Raw genomic sequence first — 27,430 nt, forward strand, 5'->3', positions numbered from 1 at the left:
CCCCACCCCTCTGGCTGTGGCTCTGTTCCTGGCCCAGAGCCAAGGTTGAGGCTGTGGGAGGGAGTGGAGCCACACCTGGCTGCCGCCCCCCTCCGTGCCTGGCTGCAGCTCCGCTCTCACCCCTGCCCTGGCCATGGCTCTATCCCTGGCCCTGCTCCCGGCTCCAGACCCACCCCCAGCTGTGGCCCCAGCCTCAGCCCCCTGTCTGTGAGTCCCCCTCCCCCAGCCCCCTGTGCCGTGTTCCCGCTCCCGGCCCTTGGAGGGGAGCATGGACAAGGGTATGGGGGGGTGCAACCCTCAAAAGTTTGGGGACCACTGGTCTACATGGAGGGCTGCTCTATTAGAGACAGTATATGCACGTTGGAATTCAATGAAAGCAGTCAGGACTTTAATATACACAAAGCCCCTTCTCCCTCCTCCTTCACAAAAACCTACTGGATACCCACATGTAATAGAGATGGGCCCGGACCAAAGTCCAACATCCAAACAGACCCAAGTCTGCAAGAGAGTAGGGGGAGGGGTGTTGAAATCTGAAGCAGGATTCCAATACTGTAATACAGACAACACATAATGCTCTGTGCTTGTTCTCTTTCCACTGTACCAGCTTGTACCCTCATACCGTAAGCTCTCAGGGGCAGGGACTTTGTTACAGGTCACCAGCTGTAGCACACCATGTCATCCTCCTAGGCGGGAGCTCACAGAAAGGAGAACTCATGGTGTCTGCAGTAACAGCCCAATACACTGACAGGGTATCTAAACAAGTTGTCATAATTCTACTTCACTATAAGAGAGTTGCACTGCATCTGAGTTCTCTACAAGCCTGATCCATTGTCTTTATTGTTTTGGAGGGGGAAAGTAATAATGGCACGATCCTGCAAGGTGCTGGGCACTTTAGGGAAGGCAGAGGATGACACCAGTGCTCCTGGAGCTCAGCACTTTGCAGGATCAGGCCACAAGTAATCCTGCTCAATGCAACTTCTACCATTCAGTGTATTGCAAATGCAGTCACTCCTAGCAATCCATTCCGGAACAAATTTTGCATGGATCAGATTTCTAAAAACTCATGTTTAACTGAAGTGGAACATGGTAAACTAAAGAAAGCAGAGCAATAGACTGGCAAATGAAAGCGGAAGAAACAGAGGCCTTTCCTACCCATAGATATCCAGAACCCCAATGAATGAGTGTTGCTTGAGGGTGGTATGCAGGGCTTTGTTGATATGCTCCACAATCCAGTTAAACAGCTGGGCATATATATGCTTGGCCAGCGCATTCCTGGCATTCATGACTTGCTGCGCAGACATGGGCTTGATGTACGTCTCAGCTGTTGTGACAAGCTTCCGATGGCACAGCCAGTGCTCCATCTGGCTGTGCTCCACTCCAAGCAATCTGCAAAAATTATTCAGGTGTTCATCCTGTTTCTAGGATATAAAGAGAAATATAAAATCAGCAGGAGCTCAACGAGCTGAGGCTGGGAGACAAGAAAACACCCACATATCTAAGCTACTGGGCTGCCTACTATTCTGATTGGAAGATGGGGGGAGGAAAAAAATAAAACATAACAGCTTTAGTCCTCAGGAATCAGGCCCATTTCTGAAACTGCTGCTTCAGTGTGATGCACAAGCTTGTGCCTCACAAATACCATTTAGAACAGAAGCGTGTCACTGAGATTGGTCAATCCTAGAGTTATTGTGCAATTTAGGATTTTGACCAACCTCAGACTGGCTTCATCATGTTAATTTCCTACTTAGTCGTTAACTGTGGATAACTAATTTGTAGGGACTATTTATCATAGATTCAGAATGAGACAATCTCTTGAAATAATGTTAACCACTGAAGAGATGAATGACTTGGTGGTAGATTCCTAGAGAGAAGTTTGATTCAGAATGAAATTTTAATTCTAGATTTCCAGGATCAGGATCAAAATACTGTAATGAAATCAGCAGTTGGTTTCTATCTGAGATTCTATCTTGTTTAACTGTGGTTGACAGAGATGACATAAAAATGAGAACATTTAATTGAAGCTCCTTAGACTTTGGAACGATACATTAAATGGAGCCCAGCTCCACACAATGCTGTTCGTTTTGCAACCACAGACCCACACACTGTATGGCTTCTGTATGGCTTCTCTATGCCCTGGGCATCTTAAGCGACACAATCTTAATAGAAAGGAGTAGAGTATCTATAATGGTTCAGTTTTGTTCCTTCTACAAAGCTCAAACTATGCAACACGTAACAGGTAACCCGCTCTCTAAGGACACTATCCTGCGAGTTGCTGAGCAACCTCAACTTCCACTAAGTCATTGAGAACCAAAACCAGGATGGCTGGCTCTGTTACTCTAGATGCACTTCCTTGTGTTATTACAAGCCCCTAAATATACCACCACTGCCAGATAGTACTTCAACCATTTGGCATTTTAAGGGGTGGGGGAGGAGGTTGGGGGGCGGGGAGAACTCCCTGTCTGGAGATGCTGCTGCTGTTTCCTTCTACATCACAGTGAAAACTTGGATTCCTTTTACCATTAAGGGCTTGATCCAGAACCCATTGAAGTGAATTCAAAGACGCCAACATTTATTTCAACATTCATTTATTTGGATCAGGCTCTAAATTATTAGCTTGGCACTGCCAACTGTATTATTAAATTACAGCATGCCTTTTTCAAAGCACTCTTGGGATTTCTTGGTATAATTAGGCCCCCAAAATATATGAGATTAAGTGGTTGTTGTTGAAATATTTTCCAGTAGTTATTTAAAAAAAAGTTAGTTAGTTAAGAGTCTTAAGTTCACATTTGTTTTTAGTGGCAAAAACCAGCAAAGTCCTGGACAGTTGCTGGGTTTCATACAGTACATGTGAATGAGCCTGCAGGCATCTTCTTGTAAGAGAGTGGGAAATTGGTCAGTCTTTTGTTAACATTACATCATACTTCAAACAAAAGAAAAACAAAAATACCCTGCTAGATAATTTTGGGGGTGGAGGGGTGGGGGGGGAGGAATGCCTTTTAAAATCCTCTAGGATGCTTTTTGGCTCTGCCACATTTTTCTGATTGCTGATTAAAAGTAATAACCAGGATGGAGTTTATTTCATGCAGTCACATTTAAACTTAATTAAATAATGCTAAATCCATTACAGAATTCAGCATTGTGGGAGCAGATTAGTTTTATGCACCCAGATTGCCAAATATCGAAAACAAATTGCCCCCCGTGTCCAACTAACTGCACACTGAGCATCTCCAGGGTAAAACTAGCAATATGTGCAGAGCACGTCCTTATATTTTAATTAAGGATAAACTACCCAGTATGGAACATGTTGATAATTGGTAGAACACTATCCATACAGTCGCTATTCTAATTTATTTTGTCTGAATAAACACAAAAACAATGGAGGGAATCACTGTTAAGGTTTTTAGTATTCTTTTAATAAATATATGTGATACAGAGATACCCTGTGTTGCTATCTATGTTGTACTCCTTTGCATACTGGATGGCTACATTTCAGTGACAAATATATGGCAGCGTCATTTCTCACAGCTCTGAACTCCAGCAACCAAAACCAGATAATTGAATTAGTTGCACAATAGAACCATTTCTTTATTCCAGTATTTACACTCTTGCTGACAGGCCAACATTTCCAAAAGTGATGGATCCAGTCGGAAATACCTTAAAGGGGCCTCATTTTAAGAGAGCAAATTCAGCCCTTTTAAAAGATATTTCAAGTTGGGCACCCAAAAAATAAATATATAAACAACGGCATCCAAAATCACTACCATTTCTGAAAGCCTGTGCTGCAATATGCATCCCAAATCTAACCCAGAAACCAAAAAAAAAACCCCATAACATGGGGGAAATGGTTTAGGCCACAGTTCTGAGACATACTGAAAATGATGACAGTCTGAAAAGGTATAAAAAGATGCTCCCATTCCATTCTTCTTTAAATCCCCTAAGTATTTATTGAGAGACACCAGCACTGACCAAATTCTGTGGAGGAAATCCAAAACCAGGCAACTGAAATCAATGGACTTACATTTACAGAGGAGGCACTAGCCCATTGTTTCGGATTCTTATTCACCAGCAGCTACTGATTCAGCACTGGCATTGCCCATAGGGCGCGTGAATTCCCAAACACTATTCTGCAGACAGCACTATTGAGACTGATACAAGTTGCCTTTAAAGACTTGTCAATTTTACCTTATGTAGGGGGTAAGGATCACAGTATTTGTACCTCTGTATTGTTACCTCAGTATTTGCAATACTCTCTCTGTTTCCCTAATCTTTACTCCAGAGAATGCTGCAAACACTGAGGTAACATTAGATTTGTTAGCTAGGGGAACTGGTCAGTTTTTAAGAGCGACAACCATTTTATTTTAAAAACCCAGCAAGTAAGCAAACAGTCATGTTGCTTTACAAGTCTGCTAGAAAAAACAAGTGAGATTGCATTATTTCCCAGATGGAAAGAGACAAACTCATCAGGGAAATAAGATTTATATATAAGTTGCCTACAAAAGCAATAAAACAAGAGAAAATAAATAGAAATTAAGTTATTAACTAAAATACTTGATGGCATCCTTTGTAGCAAGAGAGAAGCAACTTGGCTGGATTTATTAATATACTAAATTGAACACACAATATCTTCTGTGCCTGCTAAAAACTTACCGATATACTACAGGACTCTCCATCTCGTTCTGCTTGAATTTCCAAGTTTCCTAGGTGCAGGATGGAAGCTATTATCTTAAAAATGCTCATCTGATGGGACTCTTTCACTCCTGAAAGAAACAATTGACATCCAATTTTCACAACATAAAAAGTGGTTTACTCTCTTTTAAAATATTTATACGGTTCAATTTCCTTTCCGAATGGATGATTTCAAAAACAGTCAGAATGCCCTCAATAAACAATCATCATTCAAGGTGACAGCTGAGATTGCAAGAGGAACTTCTCACACGAACTGTTAAATCTTCACACCCTAAACAGTCATATCAAGGCGATTTTATTACAGATGGATCGGATACTATTTTAAACTTGCATGAAAGCTAAGAAACTACTCTATGATGATCATTTAAACTCATTTGGGATTTCAATTCAACCAACTGCAGAGGAGACTGTATAGGGGCTTGCTTTGTTTTTTATAACACAAAAGGGCAAAACTGCTTACCTGTAATAATTGTAAGATCGTACAAACAATTGTGGCGCACAAATTGCAGGCCAATACCAGTGAAACCAGGTTAAGCTATGCTACTGCTGTAAGCCAGTATTAAAAATTGTTACTGGGTATTAATAGTGCCAAAGAAGAGCACTTACTCAGATAGTCCCCATTGGAGTCACAGGGCTCACTTTTTATGAGTGAGAGGTCACCAACGTGAGAGAGTTGTACAATACAGCCCTTAACATCCGAGCTACACGGATGACTGCCCAGTTTGCATGGCCCACTCCCATTTGCACCTTCAATTTAAAGTTTTTGGATGTGCACAAAAATGCACATCCAAAACTGCACGTCAAAAAAACTTGCATGTGAGTGACAGATGTACTTGTTAATGGCTTTCCATTGCTGGTGCAAGACTTTCCCTTCTCAAGTGTTTTCTGACAGATTCTTGTTAGCTTCTGCAGCAGGAACATCACTCTCAGAAATCTGAATATTGTTACCCTGCAAAATCTCACTTCAAATCTCAGCAGATTTCTGTTCCTCTTTAAATGTTCACTGCGTGCTCCACACATCATGTTCTACAGGTTTATGACTTGTTCTAGATGTTCTCAGTCTGTCAAGCCTGCCTTTACATCTCCAGAAATTTTTTTTTTTTTTTATCATCAACAGTGGTGGAAAAAATAATTTAGGGTTAACCAAAAGCAATACGACTTGGCTGCTCTATGGCACTGTCTGTCAGAGGTAAATGTGGACAGGCTAAGGGATTTGCAGATGAGCGCAGGGAGTTTGCATCATGCATGGACGGCTGAGTGGAAGAAGGCATGGTGGTGATTTTATGAAAAGCTGACACATGCACATAGGCTTGGAGCACTAGTGGAGGGGTGGGACTTGAGGAGACACAAAGCCAGTGAAGGGATTTGAAGAGCATGCATGACATGATCAAACTGACAGATAAGGAAGGTAACTTTAGTCCACACAAAATGCAGATACTAAAGCAGGAGCAACGTCTGTGGGAGGTCAGAGGAGGACATTTCAGTAGTCAAGGCGGGATGTTATGAGGACTTGAACAAGAGATCTGGCTCTGGGGTGAAAGGAAAAAAACTTTCACACCTTGAACATGTTCAGAAGGGAGAAACACCAGGATCTGGATGCAGCCTGGACGCGGGGGGGAGGAAGGAGGACCAGAAAGGGAGGAGACAAAAAGAATTCAGATTACTAGCCTAAAAGATGGGGAGGATGGTGATGGATTTATAGTGATAAAGGAGGGTGGAAAGTGGAGAAACCTTGCAAGGAAAAAAAATGAGAAGCTCAGGTTTAGCCATGTTCAGTTTAAGATCCTGACAAGACATCCAAGAGTGGGATGTCACAGAGACAGGAAAAGACACGAGATTGGACAGAAGGAGACAGATCAGTGGTGGAGAGAACTTTAGGAGTCATCAGTATAGAGATGATCACTGAAACTATGTAAGCAGTTGCAGCTGTCCAGAGACAGAAGTGAAAAGACTAGGGGGCACAGAGCTGGAACCTGGGGACACCCTCAGAGTGCAACAGAGAAGAGGAGGAGCCAGCAAAAACAGACACACAAAAGAGTTGGAGGGACAGGAGAACCACGAGAGGACAGTATCTAAAAGCCTAGCATGAGCAAGATGTGAAGAAGGAGAGGATAACTGACAGCCTCACAAGCAGCAGAGGCCAAAGATGAGGATAGAGCCCCTCAAACTGGACCAGGAGAAATGAAAGAGAAAAATATGTACACCTGAAATTTGAGTGTAATTCAGAGACTCTCAACCTGGGAGGGTAAGTGAAGGACGCACCTGTAACAGGGCATATGATAATCCCCTGTCAGGGGCAGCTCCAGGCCCCAGCACGCCAAGCGCGTGCTTGGGGCGGCATGCCACGGGGGGGGCGCTCTGCTGGTCGCTGGGAGGGCAGCAGGCAGGCAGCCTTCGGCAGCACGCCTGCGGGAGGTCCACCGAAGCCGCGAGACCACCGGAGCCGCGGGACCGGCGACCGGCAGAGAACCCCCCACAGCATGCCACCGTGCTTGGGGCGGCTAAATGTGTAGAGCTGCCCCTGTCCCCTGTGATCGGTGCAGCCACAAGGTCAGCGACCCCTTGTCCCCCCAACAGGCAGCACACACAGTGCTAAAAATCTCATCTTCCAAAATAGCAAGAAATAAAATGAAGTGCCGCGAGGAACTAAAAATTACATTTAAAAGATTAACTACAGTTAAAGAACAGGAATAAACCCCTGCAAATGTATAAGATTCTGAGAGAGCCAATTATTTCCTCTATTACAAATTATTTTCCTTATAAGTAGTCAGTACTGCAGTCAGGTCACCTAGGTGGCAGATTGCTGTACTGTACTCTAGAGGAACACTGCATATGGTTATTAATATTGGGACATTCTGCCACTGGCTACATGTGCATGGCTTCCACTGACTACAAGGTGAACTGTGTATACACAGTCAAGAGTCCAATTTGGCCCATTATTTCTATTGCTCTGATACTTGGCAATGACAGTATGACGGTGTATGCAATGCACACATCACCCTGTGTTTAGCCAGGCTGAATAGGAACTAAGGTAGAAAGTAAAGATATTGTTGCACCTCCTGGAAACAGACTGGAAACAGGAACAAAACTGAGACTAAATGAAAACGGCCATGTCACTTTAAACCTAAAGTGTTCCATTTGGGGTAATCTCTAGTCAGTCATTCTCCCAATCCCTCCCTGTTTCACTAGCTATTGATGCGAGTGTAAGAAACTTGGTGTAATCCTCCCACATTCCCTACTCAGAGAGCAAAGTAAAACCAAGTAAGTCAAAAAGAAAATGGATTTATGCCTCCGACGGTTACATTATTACATTAGGGCTTGTGCAAAGTATTGAAAGCCTTTGCAAGACACAGACATCCAAGTGTTCTACTAGGAAGCTTTCCAACTGGACCCTTTCAAATAATCCCTTACCAAGCAGAGTGAAAGCATGTCTGGTTTTCTCAAAATCATCAGCATCATCAACTCCATCAATAGTTGTGTCGCCGCCCATAGTAGTGTAGAAAAAGTCTTCAGCACATGCTAGGAGAAGAGCAAACACAGAATAAATGGAGGCACATCACCTGCTGCTTACATTTAGTTGTACTTACTTTAGAACACTTCCCATGTAGCCGCCCCAGCTGCCCACCTTAGAAGGCAGATGGTCTCCTCAGAACGACGCTCTGCTCTAAAAAGTGACTACGTAAATATAGTCTGTGCACACAATCAGATCTGCTTGTTTTAGCAATAAACACGTTGTGCTTTCTATTCCAGATATCTCTGTAGTGCCAACTCGACAGCGAGGAGGAGCTGGATTCTGTTCTTTCTTGTATATCAACAAAATTGTTCTCAAAGTTCCAAGCAGTTACACCTATACAAAGCCAGAGTGGAAGTTACACGTGTCACAGACGGATGAATTTTGGTCTGTAGAACATTTCTGCCAGAGACAGTAACGGAAGGAAAGACCCACTTTGACTCAGACCCTAAAGTTTACACGAGTTTGAGTATGTATGTCTGGCAGTTAGGGGACAAAATGTTTTTCCTTGTAAGCAAATTTCGTTTGATACAGAAATCAATCGGATCCAAACCTGGAACTCCATGTTGCTTGTTTTGAAGAGTTATTTTTCAGCATAGAACTAATTCCACTTTTATTGAAGTGTGAACAGTTTGGCACAATGTAGCGTGCATTTACTGTCTGCTCATGGGAGAAAATATCAATTGCATTGCACAGAATTTATCGTCTCTGCCTGAACCTACATAATGTGTATATTTAAAGCTTCCCATCTCTACGATTAGTTCAGCTCCTCTGCTTGACATTTGACAAGCTCATCTTTGGGACAATGAGCAGGAACTCAGGGGGGAGGGGGCGTTAAGTGAAATAGCTGTATTTTAAACATGAGCGAGCAACTTATCCTGCACTGTGCTTCTTGATGTATTATTGGCTGCATACTGAAATGCAGGGACAACCAAGCAAATGTTGGTAAACACAGTCACACTATTCAGTAAAATGAACTTTGTGGAACTGTCTATATTTTAATGCAACTTTGCCGGGCACTCCATGTGCAGGATCCCTATTGAAGCCTATAGGAGTTCAGCACATGGATGGATAAAATGACTGGAACAGAGGTAACTAGATCTGTGTAAAATTTAACAGAACACTAAACAAAGTGTAACTTCCCTGAATTGGTGGTTTTATTACAGGAATAAAACTCCAGCTAGGTGTACCAAGTAGTTTGCTGAGGTTTGCCCCAATTTTTTCCCAGCCTAAGTGGAGTTTTGAGCAAACTCAGGACTGAATTTTGGGTGGAAACCGTGTGAGAAACGTGCTAGTTTCACATCATTTGGACTTGACACCAGGCAAGTCTTGGTTAGTTTCATAAGGAGGGTTTGAATTGTTTCAAATACAAAGTCAATGTAAACCCACATGAGCAGAAAGCAAAAAATGGTTCTCATGAACCCCGGCAACCTGAAGCTGTGGAATTTCAAGCTGTTCCAATGGAAGCACTATCACTAGAAGGTACAGAGCCCATAAAGAGTTAAAGCTTGTAGGAAATTGCAAATCTCTTGCAGATTTCAGTGACAACAGAAAAGACTCCTGTATTATTGCTCAATACAGACATTTACAACCAACTAGAAGAATTCAAGGCACAGGCAAAGAGCCATAAATGCACTTTATTAATTTCTCTGAGTGAGCCAAGCCTTGCTAGAAAACTAAAGCTAAAAGGGAAACTCTTGTGCAGCCACATCTTTCGAGACTCTTAAAGGCTGCTGGGTAATAGTATGGAAAGAACTGCCAGGCTGCTTAGCTGGCATTCCACTTTTGAATGTGATAAGAGGGGCTTGCCAAGTAGAGCTTGGAAAGATATTAGAGATGTAAATACATTACTATAATATTACGAAACAATGGGGAAAACAGCCTACTGGGCAGACTCTCAGAGACTGCCCAGAACAGAATTTCCTGTTCCCAGTCCTGTGCTTGATTCATTAGCCTTTGGGCTTTGCCATCCAACACAGCTGCATTTTTGAATACTCCAAAAAATTGCTGTAGTGCTCCTTGTAGAAAACTTGCAAGGTGTGGTTGTAGGAAGAAGCTAGGAGAGACTCTAAACCTGGCCTTCCTGAAGGGTTTGAGCAGAATTCTTCTCTTCAGTCTATTTGGCAGCTCTAGACTTCATTGTTTTGCCCTTCCCTACCAACGTGAAACAGTCACCGAGACTAGTGCATATTTACTGTATGGAAAAACAGGCTATAGCATCGATCCACCATAGAGATGACAGGAGTGAATTTTGGCCTTTATCTAGAACATGGGTCTCATATGTAATTGCCATTAACAATACCCACTACATCCTGCATTTAACTAACTTTCCTTCATGTTCTGCCAAACAAGGCTAAAATTTAAAGGCGGGAGACTCCTTGAGCTCATCCATTGATAGCCAACTGCAGTGCTTTCACTTGGGAAGAGAGGTGGTCTCTGAGGTCAGCAAATCACAAATCATTTAGAGCTTTAGATGTCAAAATGAGCACCTCAGAGACTACCCAGAAATTAACTGGCATCTAAGAGAGGCTACAGAGCAGCTGTGTAATGAGCTCTCTGCATGTTGCACCACATAAACAGTGTGTAGAAGTGTTTTGCACTAGTATCCTCTTCTGTCTAGGTTCTTATATGACCCTAGTACCTCAGGACCTCTGTAGCATCTGAACTTCTCAAGATGTTCAAGCACATTATTAGTCTTGTCTGGGGAGGACAAGAGTGTGGTTCAGTATGCCCAGGTCCACGCTGGAGTGGAAAAGTGGCAGTCTTCTTGCCATGTTGAGGGGAGAAATGTGTTTTTGCCCACAGCTGCTTCCTGATTATCCTGGAGAAGCCAAGGGTCTAAAAGGACCTCTTCCAACTTGCACACACATGAAGCAAGCTATGTGCTCCATTCCTCAGTGAAAAGTGCTGATATAATAATATAGTGTGTTTGCATGACTTTGTGCCAGCCAGTGCATATATTCTGTTTTTATATTGTAGGGTGCTAAATAATGCCCGCTATTCTGGTGAAAAATTAAAACTAAGTAATGAATGAGCCCAGTCCTAACTGGGTGACAGAGAAGTTATGCAAGGCTCCTGGATACCATCCTAGACTGCTGGCATTCCTTTTGTGTGGAATATGCAGAGATCAATGGAATTAACAAGTCTTTTTAAACAATGTTCCTAAAAATGCAATGTATGTTCATATCATCTGGCAGCACTGAAGGGTGAAAGACTATTTTTCCCCTGGCAAATCAAAGAGGGTTTCTTTACATTGTTATGACTCTGGCTTTCAACTTCAGTATCTGGAGGGAGAACCTGTAATGGAAACAGCCAGCACAATATAGCGCTACTGGCTAGTGTGTGACTGGGAGGTTAGACCACAAGATGTTTAATTGTTTTTTGGTTTCTGTTTAAAGTTTTATGAACTGTGTGTGTGTTGGGGGGGGGGAGGGTCACCAGCTGCGTTTCTGCTTTCCTACTGTTCCTGTGTTAATTACATCAAGGCATGTTTTAAGATCCATAGGGACTGCTCCTAGCCTGACCGTGAATTCTAGGGCATTGACTAAAATGTAATTAAAAAAAGGATAGAGTCTCTCTCTAAAGTAAAACTTGTCTCTCTCTTTTTAGTTTTTCCTCTGTTGCAGTCTTGTCATAGCTCAGATTTTGAAAACCATCCTCTGAAAATCTTTATAGCTTGTGAAATTTATGGTCTGTGTCACAGTGATACCTCCATTCATACACTTTAGGTGTTACATGTGAAGTTGAACAGTTAGGGTATGTTTGCATGATAGCAGCACAGCTAGAGTGCTGCAGCTGCGCTACTGTAGTGTAGATGCTTCCTGTATAGAGAGAAGGGGTTTTTCCACCAATGTAGGTCCATCGAGCTCAACAAGAAGTGACAGCTAGTTTGATGGAAGAATTCTTCTGTTGACTTAGCTGCATCTATGGTGGAGATTAGATCAACCTAACTACATCACACGGGGAATGAAATTTTTCACAACTCTGAGTGTCATAGTAAAGTCAAACTAAGTTTCAGGTGTAGTCCAGGCCTTAGTGCCTGGCAAACCCAATGCCTGAGGGAATTGGGGAACAGGGCTGCCTGAATGGGAGATGGTGCCTCCTGAGTGCTAATCTACTCTATTCCAGGTCGAATCCAGCTTTGCCACTGGCTTGCCATGTCTAGCAATTCTCTAAACCTCTCTGGCTTTGACTTCTCTTCCCACCCAATGAAAAGTGTGTCATTTACATGGAGACAGCTATCTTGATGTAAAGTCCTAGTGGAGAGAAAGCACAGGTAACTGTTACCTCAGTGCAGCTAGTCGACGTAAATTTCATATGGGGGAGCAGGATTAGCTACACTGAAGTAAAAATTACCTGTACCTTGTCTGCACTAAGATTTTACACCGAAATAGCTATCTCAGTGAAAAAAAAACATCTTTTTGCAGGGAGGTCATAGCTTCTCTGTTTCCCCATTGTGAAGTGGGAATTAGCGCCTCTCTTACAGGGGTGCTGAGAATTGACTGAGTGAAGTTAGTGTTGTTCTTTGCCAGGGCTGATCATTATTATCCTGCAATAGATTCAGTACCAATTCAGTGCATTTTACTGTCATGTTATGCTCATTCACATGATGGTAACATGATACAATACACACATACCCATCCTCTTTTGGGTTTGTCTCGACTAGACCTAAGAGAAGGATTTTTTTTAAGAACACGTTAGCTAGCGCACTCAAAATCTAGTGCAGACAAGGCAAGCTGCACTTTAGCAGGAGCTAAATGGATAAGTTGAAGCCTAAGCTTCCCCCTTAGCTAGCAGGTGTGGAAGTACAATTATCCTTGTCTATCCTAGAGTTTTAGAAAGTGTACATTAGAACATGTTAGCTAGCGTACTCCGAAACAACTTTCACCTTAGTCTACATAAACCCTTATGGGTCAGGGGTGATCAGAGCTTGGCCAGTGACTGGTGAGTCAAGCTGACCAGTGAAGTTATAAACAGTTCTGTGTTACCCAGAGTAAGAGTTGAGTATTCAGGTATGTAAACTCATCACATCTCTAATAATCTGTACACAATAATACACACCAAGACTTTACTGCCGCCATGCACTAAGGATTAATTGCTTGCAGGCATCATGGAAATTCAATTATTATAAGACAATTTCATAACTGGGACACAAGAGTCGATTAAGGACGTTTCCATGAGCTCCGAGATCAAAGCCAGTGTCCTTTCAGACTCACAATGCTGATCTGTATTCCGATAGTCTTCCACTCCTATCTGCGAGGAACTCATAGCAAGAACAGACCATATGAATAGAGATCTGCCAGACAGAGCTCTGAAAAGGCTTCTAACCTTAGACTTTCACTCAGATGACTGGCAGATAGACTGAGGTATCTAGTCAACAATATTCTGACTTCTAATATGCTACGGTTCTTGCAGGTAGTGCCACATTCCCAGCGACTCCTGTGAAGTGGAAACACTTTCTTTTTTAAAAAAATCTTTACCTTGGCTTCTGCAATCTGTCCTTATTGAACAGCACAGAAACAAAATGAGAGAAGATGGTGCCACAAAGTGCATTTATATTTGCTGTCAGTCTTTTGTCCAAGTGACTCATTCTTCCTTCTGGAGTAAAGAACACTTTTTTGTTCAGCTCTCTGCTTCTTTGTATGCCTGAATGTGGGCATCAAATAACATGTATGCTCAGGCTGACTCAGATATCAATGTTGGCCCTGCTTACGCTGAACAAACTGCAGTTTCACTGCTCTATACACCTTTTCCATCTCTAGGACTCATTGTTTGCATTTTGCAAACAATATTTGTATATTGCTCTGAGCTCTTGGGGGAAAAAAAAATAAAAGGCAGCGCTTTGGAAGAAATAGTGCCCATTGTTTGGCATAGCAAGCTGCAAGTGCTCATGGTAAGAAGCAATTCTCAACATATCTGAAGTGTGAAATAAATCGGAAAATATGTTCCTAGTTACAGTAGAAATTTCTGAGCTTGAAGCTGGTGGCTACCAATTTGTTGGGAAGTGACATTTCTGACACTAAATAATAACCATAATTAATAATAAGCAACTGATAATACTTCACATTTGTACAGAACCTTTCATCCAAGGCTCTCCATACATTTTGCACACCTTAATTAGTCACCACAATGGACTTGCGAGCCAAAGTATTGTTATGTCTAGAGGGTTAAACTGAAGTGCACAGACATTCAATGGACTTGCCCAAGGCCAAGGGAATCTCTACCAAAGTGTAAAGTTGAACCCAGGAGTTTTAACTTCCAGTCATCTGCTCTATCCTCTAAGACACACTAACTCCAGCAGTCTGAGAGCCCTGCCTAAGAATTACACCTCTACCCTGATATAATGCGGCCCAATATAACATGAATTCAGATATTATGTGGTAAAGCAGTGCTCCGGGGGGGGGCTGTGCTGCGCACTCCAGTAGATTAAAGCAAGTTTGATACAATGCGGTTTCACCTATAACGCAGTAAGATTTTTTGGCTCCCAAGGACAGCGTTATATCGGGGTAGAGGTATACACGTTTCCATGCTGCCTTGTTCATCACACCTGATAAATTTTAGTAACATGAGTATCTGGGGACATATTTGCAATACTAGCTTCCCTTTTTTAGTGAGAGCAAATAATCAAACCCACAGATAATTCATCTCCATTTCTGCACCCACAATTAAATGTGAGCACAAATCCTATTATTTAAATGCCTAAGACACCGAATTTTCCTCCCTGTGCTGTTCTTAAATATCTGAACAGTAGGATTTATGCCAGCAGTTAACTGTGGACACAAGTTTGATGGCACAATTAATTATAAGCACAAACATTTGCCTGCAAAAAGGGAGACCAAATCAGAGCCCCTTAAAAAAAATCAGACCCATAATATTTTAAATAAAACAAATGATGCTAAACAAGGATATGTGCTCATTTACAAAGATCAGCCAGGCTCCACAATCTTGGCGTCACAACAAAGTGTCACTTTTTAACAAGCAGCTTTCTATAAGATATATTTCACTCAGATTCATCATGAGTGACCTCTAATAGTGGTTTGTCATTTGTTCCCATTTTAAACTTTGAGTAACAGAATTCACAAAAGTGAATCTGATGACATCAGATAGAGCACCGCATAAGATTCCTTACACACCTCCACAAGGAGCCTCAGTCTTAGCCTGCAGCCGCTCAGCTATTGCACCCTTGAGATTTAATCTGACTGATATGCACCACACTGTCGGATGATGGGATGTGGACAAACATGCACTCTATCGACAAGAACAAGCCTTCCAAACTTATTTCCCTTTAAACCTTTTTGGTAAGATGTCTAGTTCTGTAGTTGGCACACAGAATCTATCCAATGAGAATCTGTAGAGCTGCATTTATAGTAATAGTGTATATTCTTGTTGCTATTGAAAAGAACAGGCTGCATGTAGCAAGCACCTCAGAGATCCCAATGGGTTGCAGGAGTAGCGTACTTACTTAGTGCTAGGTCTTTAAATTCTGGAAGACTGGCAGAGGCACACAGCTGATAGAAGATATGATAGTTTCGTTCATCATCTGCCTACAAAACAAAAACATGGAGTTACTTTAGAGCCAATGACATAAGGATAATCAACCATCTTCATTTTTCTGCCACTCACAGCAGGGTCTTCCATACCCCAAGGTTCATCCCAACCATCCCAACTTCACATTACTATGTGGTCAGCATGGCTTTCTAAAGGCAACTCAAGGGTCAGTTTTAAGCAATACAAACTTCTTTCCTTTCAAGGGCATGTCGCCTTCATGGCATTCTTAGGGACAGATTTACCAAGGCATTTAGGTGCCCAAAGATGCAGGTAGGTGCCTAAATCAGGTTCTTTTGTAACTCCTTCTAAGCACCTCTCTGCATCTTTGGGCACCTAAATAACCTTGTAAATGTGGCCCTTGGTCCCTACTAGCCCAACCTATGGAGCAAGCAATCAGGAACCATTACTCTTTCATGTAAAACAACAAACATACTACCTGTGTGAATGTAAAGCAGCTACACTGATTGTGGTAGTGTATATAATTAACAGTGAAAAAAACATGAACACTTTTACTTTCACCTTACTAATAAACCAACACTTTTAGATTTAGAGAGAAAGTGTTTGACAAGATTTAGCCTGCTCTCCTTAACGCCCTGGGCAGCCATCTTTACTTTGGATCACACCCACAGTACACATAAAAAGCCTTGAAACTTTAATGCTCAGCAAGACTCCCCTCTATAGCAGAAACCTTGATGTTTAAGAATGAAGAGTGCCTGAACCAAGTGAAGGTTTCATTAACTACAGGTAAAAATATTGATGCTTGGGGATGCTTCAAGATCAAAGCTGATATTTAAATACAAAACCTTCTTATTATTTGTGAATCATGCTTTGAGCCGTGAAAGCATGCTTGGCAATGTACAAATGATAGAAGACAGCAAATTCCCTGCCCTGGGCTCCAATTCAACAAAGCAGAGAAGCACATGCTTAAGTGCTTTGCTGAACCAGATCCAGTCAACTAGCTAAGATACAGAAAGTACAGACTGAACCTAATGATGCACATACTTATACATAAAACAAATGTGTACCTCATATGATCCTGACTATCCTCACCACAGACACCCACCCACCCACTCACACACACAGAGACTATGGCCTGATTTGGAAAAATACTTAAGCACATGCCCAAATTTAAGCTGAGTAGTTCCATTAAAAAGACTGCTCACATGTAGGAAGTTAGGGTGTGGGTGTGTGTGTGTGTGTGTGTGTGGGTGGGTGTGGGTCTGTGTTACTTAAATAGTGGGATTTGAATTTGAAAAGTGAGGTTGCAGATAAGGAAAGAAGAGTTACAAAATTACAATGGAGTGAATTGTTTGAAGAAAATTGCTCCCCAAACAAACTATTAAAAAAAACAACCCACCACAAATGAACAAAGTCTTACCAATATACAACTTTTACTTCAGTACCCACCTGTCATTAAATCTCTGCTGAGAAATGGGGCCATGACTGCTCTTCTTGGTGTGCTAATCATAACATCTGCAGATTAGCAAGGTTCTACTATACACTCACCCCAAGTGTTATGACTTTCCGAGGGGCTTTTTTTTATTTTATTTTTTTATTTTAACCTTAACTTAGAGTTCTATGGCTTTTACTTTTAAAAATAACTACACAATTCTAATACATTTATTTCCTAGATTAATATATTTATAGCCATAATTCTACTTTACCTTTTTTTAGCAACATGTAACAAGAGCCCTAATGCATTGTATTTCTCCTGTGATCTCTTTTTCTGCATTCCAATTCAGTTCATTTATTTTATTTAAAAAATAATACAAATAATGATAAATGAGCTCTGGGTACCCTAACAGCTATTACATTTACAATCAAAGTACAAAACAATCATGGTATGTTTCACGAGCATATCTACAGTGCAGCTGGGCAACGAGTATGGCAAGAACGCAACCCCGTGCTCTGGGTTCCCCTAAACTTCTGACTGTCAGAATCTGGAACTGGATGACAGAGGATGGATCACTCGCTAATTGCCTTGTTCCGTTCATTCCCTCTGAAGCATCTGACACCGGCCACTGCTGGAAGACAGGATACTGGGCTAGGTGGACCAGCGATCTGCGCCAGTATGGCTGTTCTTATGTTCTTAACGTTCCAAAAAGCTTTTTAGAAACAGAGCATTGATACAAAGCCAGCTCTGACAATCAAAACTACCATCATATGTTCTCAGCCTCTAACCCTGGAGAACTGTCAAAATTTGTTAGACTAGTCTCCAAAGCCAGGGTCTGCCAAAAGTCTGACTTATAAAAGGGAAGGTTTTAATGTATCTATATCTATCTTTAAGAAAAAAAATGCACGTTCACTAAAAAAATAAAAATAAAATTAAGGAGTCCAAAGGAAAATGTTGCATAACTCACCTGGAACACAACTCTTGATTTTTCCAATAGATACGTCCTCATGTTGGCACCAATGATATGGTATCTTTTATCAAAGCCAATCTGAATGTACTTCCCAAAGCGACTGCTATTGTCGTTCCTGGTTGTTTTAGCATTTCCAATTGCCTGTATGAAACAGAACACAACATAAAGAACAAGGATCCCCTTTGTAAGTTTGCATACTATCTCAGGAAGACTGTTTTTTACTCTCCAGAGCTTAGAAATAAATAAACCTAGCACACAGATAGTCAAGTGAGGATTGGAGAGAGAGAATTCCCAAACGGAGGTAGTCAGAGAATTCAAAGTGCAGTAAATTGATGAAGGCAGAGAACCTAGATGATCTTTGGTATGGCCCAGTTCACTGTATCAACATTAGCTGATTTAGTTTCAAAGACTTTTACTGTGGAAGAGTACTGGAACCTTAATGGAAATGTTATAACATTCTCAATCATTAGAGAGTATGTCACTGACATTCCATGGCCATAACAGTCCTCTGACTTGCCCTTTAAACCCCCTTAGCCTTCATGAACCTATATCTAAGGATATGTCTATACTGGAGCTGTTTGTGTAACTTCCAGCATGGGTAGACATCCCACACTAGGTCTAACTGAGCTAGTGCGCCAAAAATAGACCTGTAGCTGCTGTGGTGTGAGTGGCAGGAGATGCTAGCCGGCCCAAATATAGTCCCATCTGAGACCCTAGGTCCATATTTGGGTGGCTAGCCCCTCACACTGCTTTCACCGCCATAGCTACACTTCTATTTTCAGTGTGCTAGTTTGACTGCACTAGCATGGGTATGTCTACCTGAGCTGGAAATTATACCTCCAGCACCACTGTAGACTACCCTGAGTCTATTGGTTTTACACAACCACTTCAGGATTCTCAAGGAGCCTAGGCTAGGATTTTGAAAGTAGCCTAAGAGAGTTAGGTACCTAACTCCCATTGATTTTCATGGATCAGAGAGTCAGCATTAGGAACACAGGAGGAGAGTCTAGTTCAAATAAAGCATAAACCCGGTTAGATAAAGACTCAGAGGATAAAGGAAGCTTTTAGATAAATAGGACTTCAGCTGAAAGGGGAGCTAGCCACCTGCAAGAAGGCTGCCCAGTACATCCCCATTCTTGGTAGGAAGTAAAAGAAAAGCCCAACTCCTTTTCATATCAGCCACACTGGGAGATCCTGGGTTACGTGCAATCCCCAGGATACACACACAACCAAAACTGTGCTTAACCAGTGTATTACTGTTATAGGTTATATACAAATGCTTGCCAATAGAGCTTTATGGTTAAAAGTGGCCATAGAATAATTACAGTAATATATTTTGCTGATTAATTTAAAGAATGAAATGTCTCTCTGGCAATAGCATTTCTAACTTTATTCTGAATGATGCACATTGTTTTTCCTATTTGTTTCATACCCGCCATAGTGATCAGCAGCAGAGATTGCAGAGTAGAAAAGCTAAGCTTGCAATTTTCTTCTGTTCATTTCAGGGGGAAGCTCATAGGTTCCCATCCCAATTCTGGGGCCAGATTACAATCCCAGATGCATGTCAGAGACCACTATGTATCATGTAAAACTACCCTGCTGTGACTGGCCAATATCTGCAGTAGGGCTGTTGACTAATTGCAGTTAACTCATACGATTAACTCAAAAAATTTAATCATGATTAATCGCAGTTTTAATCGCACTGTTAAATAATAGAATACCAATTGAAATGCATTAAATATTTTTGATTTTTTTCTATATTTTCAAATATATTGATTTCAGTTACAACACAGAATACAAAGTGTACAGTGCTCACTTTATATTATCATTTTTATTACAAATATTTGCACTGTAAATGACAATCAAAAGATAGTATAAAGTGAATTGAAAACTACAAGTACTTAGTGTGAACATGCAATTTACAAATGTAGGATTTTTTTTTGTTACATAACTGCATTCAAAAACAAAACAATGTAAAACTTTAGAGCCTCCAAGTCCACTCAATCCTACTTCTTGTTCAGCCAATCGCTAAAACAAACAAGTTAGTTTACATTTGCGGGAGATACTGCTGCCTGCTTCTTATGTACAATGTCACCTGAAAGTGAGAACAGGCATTCACATGGAACTTTTGTAGCAGACATTGCAAGGTATTTATGTGCCAGATATGCTAAACATTCGTATGCCCATTCATGCTTCAGCCACCATTCCAGAGGACATGCTTCCATGCTGATGACGCTTGTTAAAAAAATTATGCATTAATTAAATTTGTGACTGAACTCCTTGGGGGAAAATTGTATGTCTTGTGCTCTGTTTTACCTGCATTCTGCCATATATTTCATATTATAGCAGTCTCAGATGATGACCCAGCATATGTTGTTCGTTTTAAGAACACTTTCACAGCAGATTTGACAAAATGCAAAGGTACCAATGTGAGAAATCTAAAGTTGGCTACAGCACTTGACCCAAGGTTTAAGAGCATGTTTTCAGAAGTCTTACAAGAGCAACACTCCGATGCAGAAACTACAGAACCCAAACCACCAAAAAAGAAAATCAACCTTCTGCAGGTGGCATCTGACTCAGATGATGAAAATGAACATGCATCAGTCTGCACTGCTTTGGATCATTATTGAACAGAAACTGTAATCAGCATGGATGAATGTCCTCTGGAATGGCGGTTGAAGCATGAAGGGACATATGAATCTTTGGTGCATCTATCAGGTAAATATCTTGCGACGCTGGCTACAACAGTGCCATGTGAATGCCTGTTCTCACTTTCAGGTGATATTGTACATAAGAAGTGGGCAGCATTATCTCAAATGTAAACAAACTTGTTTGAGTGACTGGCTGAACAAGAAGTAGGACTGAGTGGTCTTGTAGGTTCTAAGGTTTTATATTGTTTTATTTTTGAATGCAAGTATTTTTTGTACATAATTCTACATTTGTAAATTCAACTTTCATGATAAAGAGATTGCACTACAGTAGCTGTATTAGGTAAATTGAAAAATACTATTTATTTTGTTTTTTACAGTGCAAATATTTGTAATAAAAATAATATAGTGAGCACTATACACTCTCTATTCTGTGTTGTAATTAAAGTCAATGTTTGAAAATGTAGAAAACATCCAAAAATATTTAAATAAATGGTACTGTTTAACAGTGCGATTAATCACAATTAATTTTTTTAAATCACTTAACAGTCCTAATCTGCAGTCAGAATCTAGCTCACAGATGAGAGTGAGCATTTATAGCATCTGACAGAAGGAGATGCAAACTGCACAAGCATGAATTGTGTTTACAAGTCAGATAAGAAGCCTGAAACATCTCCTAGAGAAAGAGATACTAAAGCTTTATTTGTCCATGCATGCCAGAAAACTCAAGGAATCAGCATGCTGAACGCATCCTGGCTGTCAATTTACCTGCACATTTGAACCACTGGAACAGGATTTGGGACATTCAGCTCCAAAACAGCAAGTGAACCACCATCAGCTATATTAATATGAAGGTTTCTACGCTTATATCCCCCTTTGGTTCAGCCACTGGGGGTCAACTGGTTTATATATATTTGAGTCTGATATTCCATGCAATAGAGTGTATATGGCATCATGCAGGTCTTCACACCAATTAACAACAGTTTGTCTTCATGCATAAAGAATCCAACAGTCTGGTGTAAATTTCTGACTGCACACATGCCAGCATCATGGCTTTCAGCTAGATCTTGCTGGAAAGAATTCAAAGGCAGCCCGTACTGTTCATATTAGTTTGCTATAACTATAATACCTTTTCCCCCATACTTCAGTTAATGTTAGAGATACTATCATATTACACAAAGATTGCAGAGGGAAAACACAATACTACTTAGTACATCTTTAAAGCACTTTACAGTCAATAACCCAGATCAACACATCTGTCAGACAGACAAATATTATTAATCTGATTTTACAGGGGAGGAAATAGAGGCATTGAGAAAATAAATGAATTGCTCAAAGCAACACATTGCATCAGTCAGCGTCAATGACTAGCCTTGAACCTGGGATTTCCACTTCTTGCTCCTGTACTCAAACCACAGGTCTCCTCCCCCTGAAGTAAAAATGGCACATTTTTTACTAGAGTCTGGACACTTGCTCATGTGATCAACTTCATTTTGACTTAAAAAGGACTAAGCGAATAAAGAATCAGGCCTCTATTGAATTTTGTGTTTCTTTTCTTGGGAAGCTGTTTGCTGAGACTGAAAACGTCTATTGAAGGTTGCCTCATTTGAGCTAGTAGGAAGGGGAGAGCCTCACATTCTGAAAGTCCTTGTGAATGATCAGATGATATGAAATTTATGCAATGATTTCTATCTGCTCATATTTCACATTACAGGAATACCTTAACATTGAACACTGACTAAGAAACTGCTGATTTGATGAGCCAAAAAAAAGGGGTGGTACATATGTTCCACAGTCCAAGCGAGCTTGGAGGGCTAGCAGCAGCCACAGGATCTGTGCTGGATGCTCGCTTCATCACAAAGTCAAGGAAATTAGAGATTCAGAAGACTCACCACACTGGACATATATTCCATTGGGGGCCAATGCAAAACTGTGCAAGTGTTTGTACACATACATACACACACACCTCAAACTTCTGCATTATCCTTAGCAACACACACACACCCCTCAAACTTCCTAGCAACTGGCCATTCTGGTGCGAAACCACCTTGGTGGGACATGGATGCTGCAGATCATGAGCTTCTTGCATCAAGACCACAGGAGCTGGGTTGCTGGGATATTTTTCCAAGATAAACAACTTGGGGCAGCTTCTGAAGTAACTTCACAATAACACCTGACTGCACAGGAAGCATTAGGGCTGTGAGTGCTACTTCTGTACCTTAGGGTTCCCGAGTGACCAGAGTGGCTCTTGAGCTGGTGCTCTGCTTGGGGAGGGGGTTGGAAAAAGAATTATTCTCCCCATCTCCCTCCCCCTGCACATCTCCACAGCACCATCTAAACTCCTTGTACTGGGCGCTCAGCTGAGGATTTGCCTCTTCACATCTGAGCTATGATAAAGGGTTTACTAATTCCATCCTCTCATCAAAACCTTTCTAAATTAAAAATCTGTCATTAAAACTTAATCCCCCAGGGATCCCAGCTTCAGACAATGTCGTGTAAGTCTCCATTACAGGCATTTGGATTTGATCAACTAAGCAGGAACAGAGAAATGATTACATGGTCGATATTGATGGCTCTGCAGGGGATAACTCCATCACAGAGCAATGTGAAAAAAAAATCAACTACAATTAATCTGTCCCTTGAGTCTCTCACCTTTAATTCAACTAGTTTTAATACGACCCTCCCAGAAGGCTCTAATCCAAGTTGGATGCTCAGAGATACCAGACAGACTTGAACTTTACTATTTTTTTACTAAAAATTTATTATTTGTATAATGGTAACTCCACAATCAAAGGCCCCTAAAACGACCAGGCTGGCTCTGAGTGAGGCACTATACAACCAAGGATGATATGATCCTTGCCCTGAAGAGATTACAATCTAAAAACAGATAAAAAACAAACAATAGCATTGCTAACGGCAGGGCTTCGGATTTTGTTTTAAGCAATGAACACCCACAAAACACCTGATACAACAGAAATAATTAAAATTGGTGTTTATCCTAGAAACACCAAAAAGCTCCCTGAAATGGCTACTTGTCTGTAAGGGCTTGTGTACCTGGAGCAGCAATGTGGATTGGGGGGGGAGAGGGGGCTGATTTCTAAAGCACATTAAACTGGCTGTGCATTAATTGGTCCAAGTAGACCCTGCTGGTGCTAACTAAAGGTACCCTAGTGAGCTGTAACACAGCACTGTTTGAAACAGTACTATGTTAAAGCACACTAGGGAACAGTACAAGAGACTGCTCATTGCTATAGTACATTGCTAAAAATATACCCCAAAGAATTAAATCAAATGTTTCTGCTTTTTGTATAGATGTCCAAAAATCAGATTTTGGGGGATGCACTCTTTGCATATATTCTAATGAGTAGTGCATATATTATACACACATTACTCATTACAGATACTGTACTTTACTCATTATAGTATATACAAAGAGAGAGCCCCTCAAACCCAGATTTTTGGACATCTATATAAAATGCAAAAATTGCTAAAAATAAACCCATATAAAATCAATACCCCCCAAAAAACACAGGCCCTATAATGTGCGCGCGCGCACACACACACACACACACACAAACTTCAATGAATTTTCATAAAAACTCGGAGATGAGTGAGTATTATCATCATCCTCATTTTAGAGGTGGGGAACTGAGGCACAGAAAGCATTAAGGTCAAAACATCCACTATATTTTTGGTACTCAATTTGAGATATCAGAGCCTGATTTTTCAGAGTACTAAACATTATATAGCACTTTATATGTTCAAAGCACAGCTCCCATTGACTTCAGCTGCAAGTGTGACTGCTTAGCACTTCTGCAAATCAGACCCTTAGGTCTACCCAGGCAGCCAGAAAGTGGGCACTGAATGAGACGGGTCCTGTGGAAAAAAATAGTATGTGATCCTGTAAGTAAAGATGGTATCATAATGAATACTCACTGGTTGCACAGGCAACATGAATTCTGCCATTTACTAACTTCTGAGGGCTTGACTTTGAAACCATAACGTTCTTTTAAATAGTTTGAGTGTGTGAGATTACTTCTACTACCCATCAATATTCTCAGCCCTTTACACTAGAGTTAAAGGCTGATTCTCTGCCCCCAAAGTGCTCAAGTACTTACAATCTAAACCAAGAGGAGAACATGGGATGGAGAAAACAAAAGAGGAGAAGAACAAGAGTACAATAAAATTATGGGGTCACTCAGGAGGGGCATGCATGTGTTTTGGATGTAATGAAGTATTCTACCGTGGTTTTATATTTAACTGTGAGATACTATCATTTACACAAACCTTCTCGAAGAGGATGTTGAGAAGGAATTTCAAAGAGGTGAGAAAGAAGACATGGCAGATGGGGTCAGGAAGGGAGTTCCAGGCATAGGAGCAGCATGAACGAAGACATGGAGGACGATGACATATATGGACACATGCGTTTTACTAATTTTCTGTGATCATTTTGGAATCAGATTGAGCTGTAGAGCTGTTATATCAAGTAACATCACATCAGAGCATAAACACACTATCTCTGTATACTTGCTATGCTGGTATATCTTGTTAAATCAAATTTTAAAAATCCCAATTATTATATGCAGTGTTGTTTTAGCCCTGTTGATCCCAGGGTGTTAGAGAGACAAGGTGGATGAGGTAATATCTTTTATTGGACTAACTTCTGTTGGTGAGATAAACACCCACCTTGTCTCTCTAAAAATTATCATTGGCAATCCCTGTGAAAATGTGGTTGGTAACATATACAAGTACCCAAGTAGTGGTTAGATACTACTGCGATAGGCACCCTAAACATAGATTAGATTCAATATCCAAGACATGAAACTCTAAATAATGGAGCTTACAAGAAAAAGTCCTTAAACTTAATTATAGCAGCACTCGTAGAGCCAGTGACCTCTCTGGAGGTTTAATTTTGTTTTATTTAATGAGTGCCCTACTGTGGAATCTAGGTGCCATGAACACTAGTACCTGAACTATAAGGCCCAGAAGTTGTAAATACGAATGCATGTGCTTTACTCATATAAATAGTCCCATTGACTGGCTTAACTTTGTTCAGATAAGCAGTCTCATTCAAGTCAAAAGGACTACTTAATCTTTGCAGGATCAAGGCCCAAATTTGCTCATCTTCTGGAGAATCTTAGATTCTGTGTCTAGCAGCCACACACTGCCTTTCCCTACATCATTAACTTGCTTTTGTGAAATTATTTTTAAAAAATGGATTGAACCCGGCACATTTCCCAGAATGAGGGAAATTAAACCCCTGAGGTAACTGAAATCAGAGATTTAGAGTAAAAATTTTAAAAGTGTTTAAGTCCCACTTTCAAACGAGACGTAGGCACTTTGAAAGTCAATGGGACGTGGGCCCCTAAGTGACTTCTGAAAATGAGACGTAGGGGCTTTTGAAAATTTTACCCTTAATCATTATATCTGCAGCACACAAGCACAACCTCTTTCTCTTCTCTTAAATTGGTAGAGGGATGACAAAGGGAATCTTTCTATTTTATTTCACTTGCTGTCAATTGTCTACAGTACGTTTGTGCTTATGGCTTCGGGTCAGAACTCAATATGTGGGCCAGGTCAAAGAAGTCAGGCCAGAGTTCTGCTGGCAGGCTGTCAGCTGCAGCTCAGAATTGAGAAAGTGCATTCCTTTTTAATGGAACAAGAGACCACTTGCTGGCAGAACAGCAGAATCCTAACACATTTTGTCATATACACCACAATTAATTCTCTTAGCCACACAAATTGAAATTAGAGTTGGAAGAGAGTACAGATTTATTTTCAGCACATGTGGAGGAAGGAGCCTTCAGAGAAGAATATTGAAAAACGGATGCCGATAATAAAGACAGCGCTCCCAGCACTCGAGAAAAAAGAACCCTTATTGAAGAAGGCACATTGGACTGCTCCAGAGAAACACTAGGACCGGAATGGCCCCAGGATTGGAAGAATAGAAAGGTGGCTTAGAGCCACGTATTCCCTCCCCCATTTCCCGACTCCAGCATCAAATGTATCTTGACCACTTCTGATGATCTCCTTCTGTGTCTATATTTTACCAATGGGAGATAGATAGGGTCCTGGTAAGAGGGAGCAAAGCTGTTCTGTTCTCTGTAGAATGACAAGGGGGTGCAGTATTCTAGTCACCTACAGTCTGATGAAGACCCAAGTTACAATCCCGCATTAGCAAGAAGATGGACTAGAGGACCTAACAAGTCCTCCCCCTCTCTAAGGACTATGATGGCCACAGCGGAACTGCACAGTAAAACAGAACTAAAGACAATTTGCAGTAACTAAAAACTGCTTGAGTTGCACAGGATTAGCTGGAATGGATTATCTGTCTTCCCTTAATGTGTGGAGGTTGCTAAACACTCAGAACAGTGCTGAGAGTAAAAGGAAAGGTAGCCACAACATGCTGAAAATAGATGGGTGAGACACAGGATGCCAATGCCTAAGAAAGGGGAACGCGCAAGGGTTGACAAGTTCAAACCAGGGGTATTTACAGGGCAAAGAGCTTCTTTGGAAAGGGTATTGATTCCATGCCAGAACAGCACTGGTACCGACCATTGGGGGTAACAGCTGAGACTTCATTTAAAATGGAATGGGGCTGATGATAAAACACACACTTAGAGAAGACCCACTGCGATCAATTATCATTCAGATTTAGGAAAGCTTGGTTCAAG

At 41.2% G+C, this 27,430-nt stretch overlaps 1 protein-coding gene across 3 annotated transcripts in view; it reads right to left on the reverse strand.

Moving 5' to 3' along the window:
• Positions 1 to 27,430, reverse strand: part of MYO5B (myosin VB) — a 347,217-nt gene that overhangs the window by 154,221 nt on the left and 165,566 nt on the right. For 2 of the 3 annotated variants that reach the window (XM_039543124.1, XM_039543123.1), the window contains exons 6-10: positions 18,106 to 18,249; positions 15,660 to 15,741; positions 8,098 to 8,205; positions 4,648 to 4,757; positions 1,153 to 1,418 (exon numbers count right to left, since the gene is read on the reverse strand). In XM_039543124.1, the coding sequence (XP_039399058.1) occupies positions 1,153 to 1,418; positions 4,648 to 4,757; positions 8,098 to 8,205; positions 15,660 to 15,741; positions 18,106 to 18,249 (710 nt within the window). Of the gene's footprint in view, positions 1 to 1,152; positions 1,419 to 4,647; positions 4,758 to 8,097; positions 8,206 to 8,311; positions 8,500 to 15,659; positions 15,742 to 18,105; positions 18,250 to 27,430 lie in introns of those variants that run through there. The other variant, XM_039543125.1, reaches the window with a different exon arrangement.

This window comes from Mauremys reevesii, linkage group 6 (genome assembly GCF_016161935.1).
Source record: "Mauremys reevesii isolate NIE-2019 linkage group 6, ASM1616193v1, whole genome shotgun sequence".
In the NCBI taxonomy this organism is placed as follows: domain Eukaryota; kingdom Metazoa; phylum Chordata; order Testudines; family Geoemydidae; genus Mauremys; species Mauremys reevesii.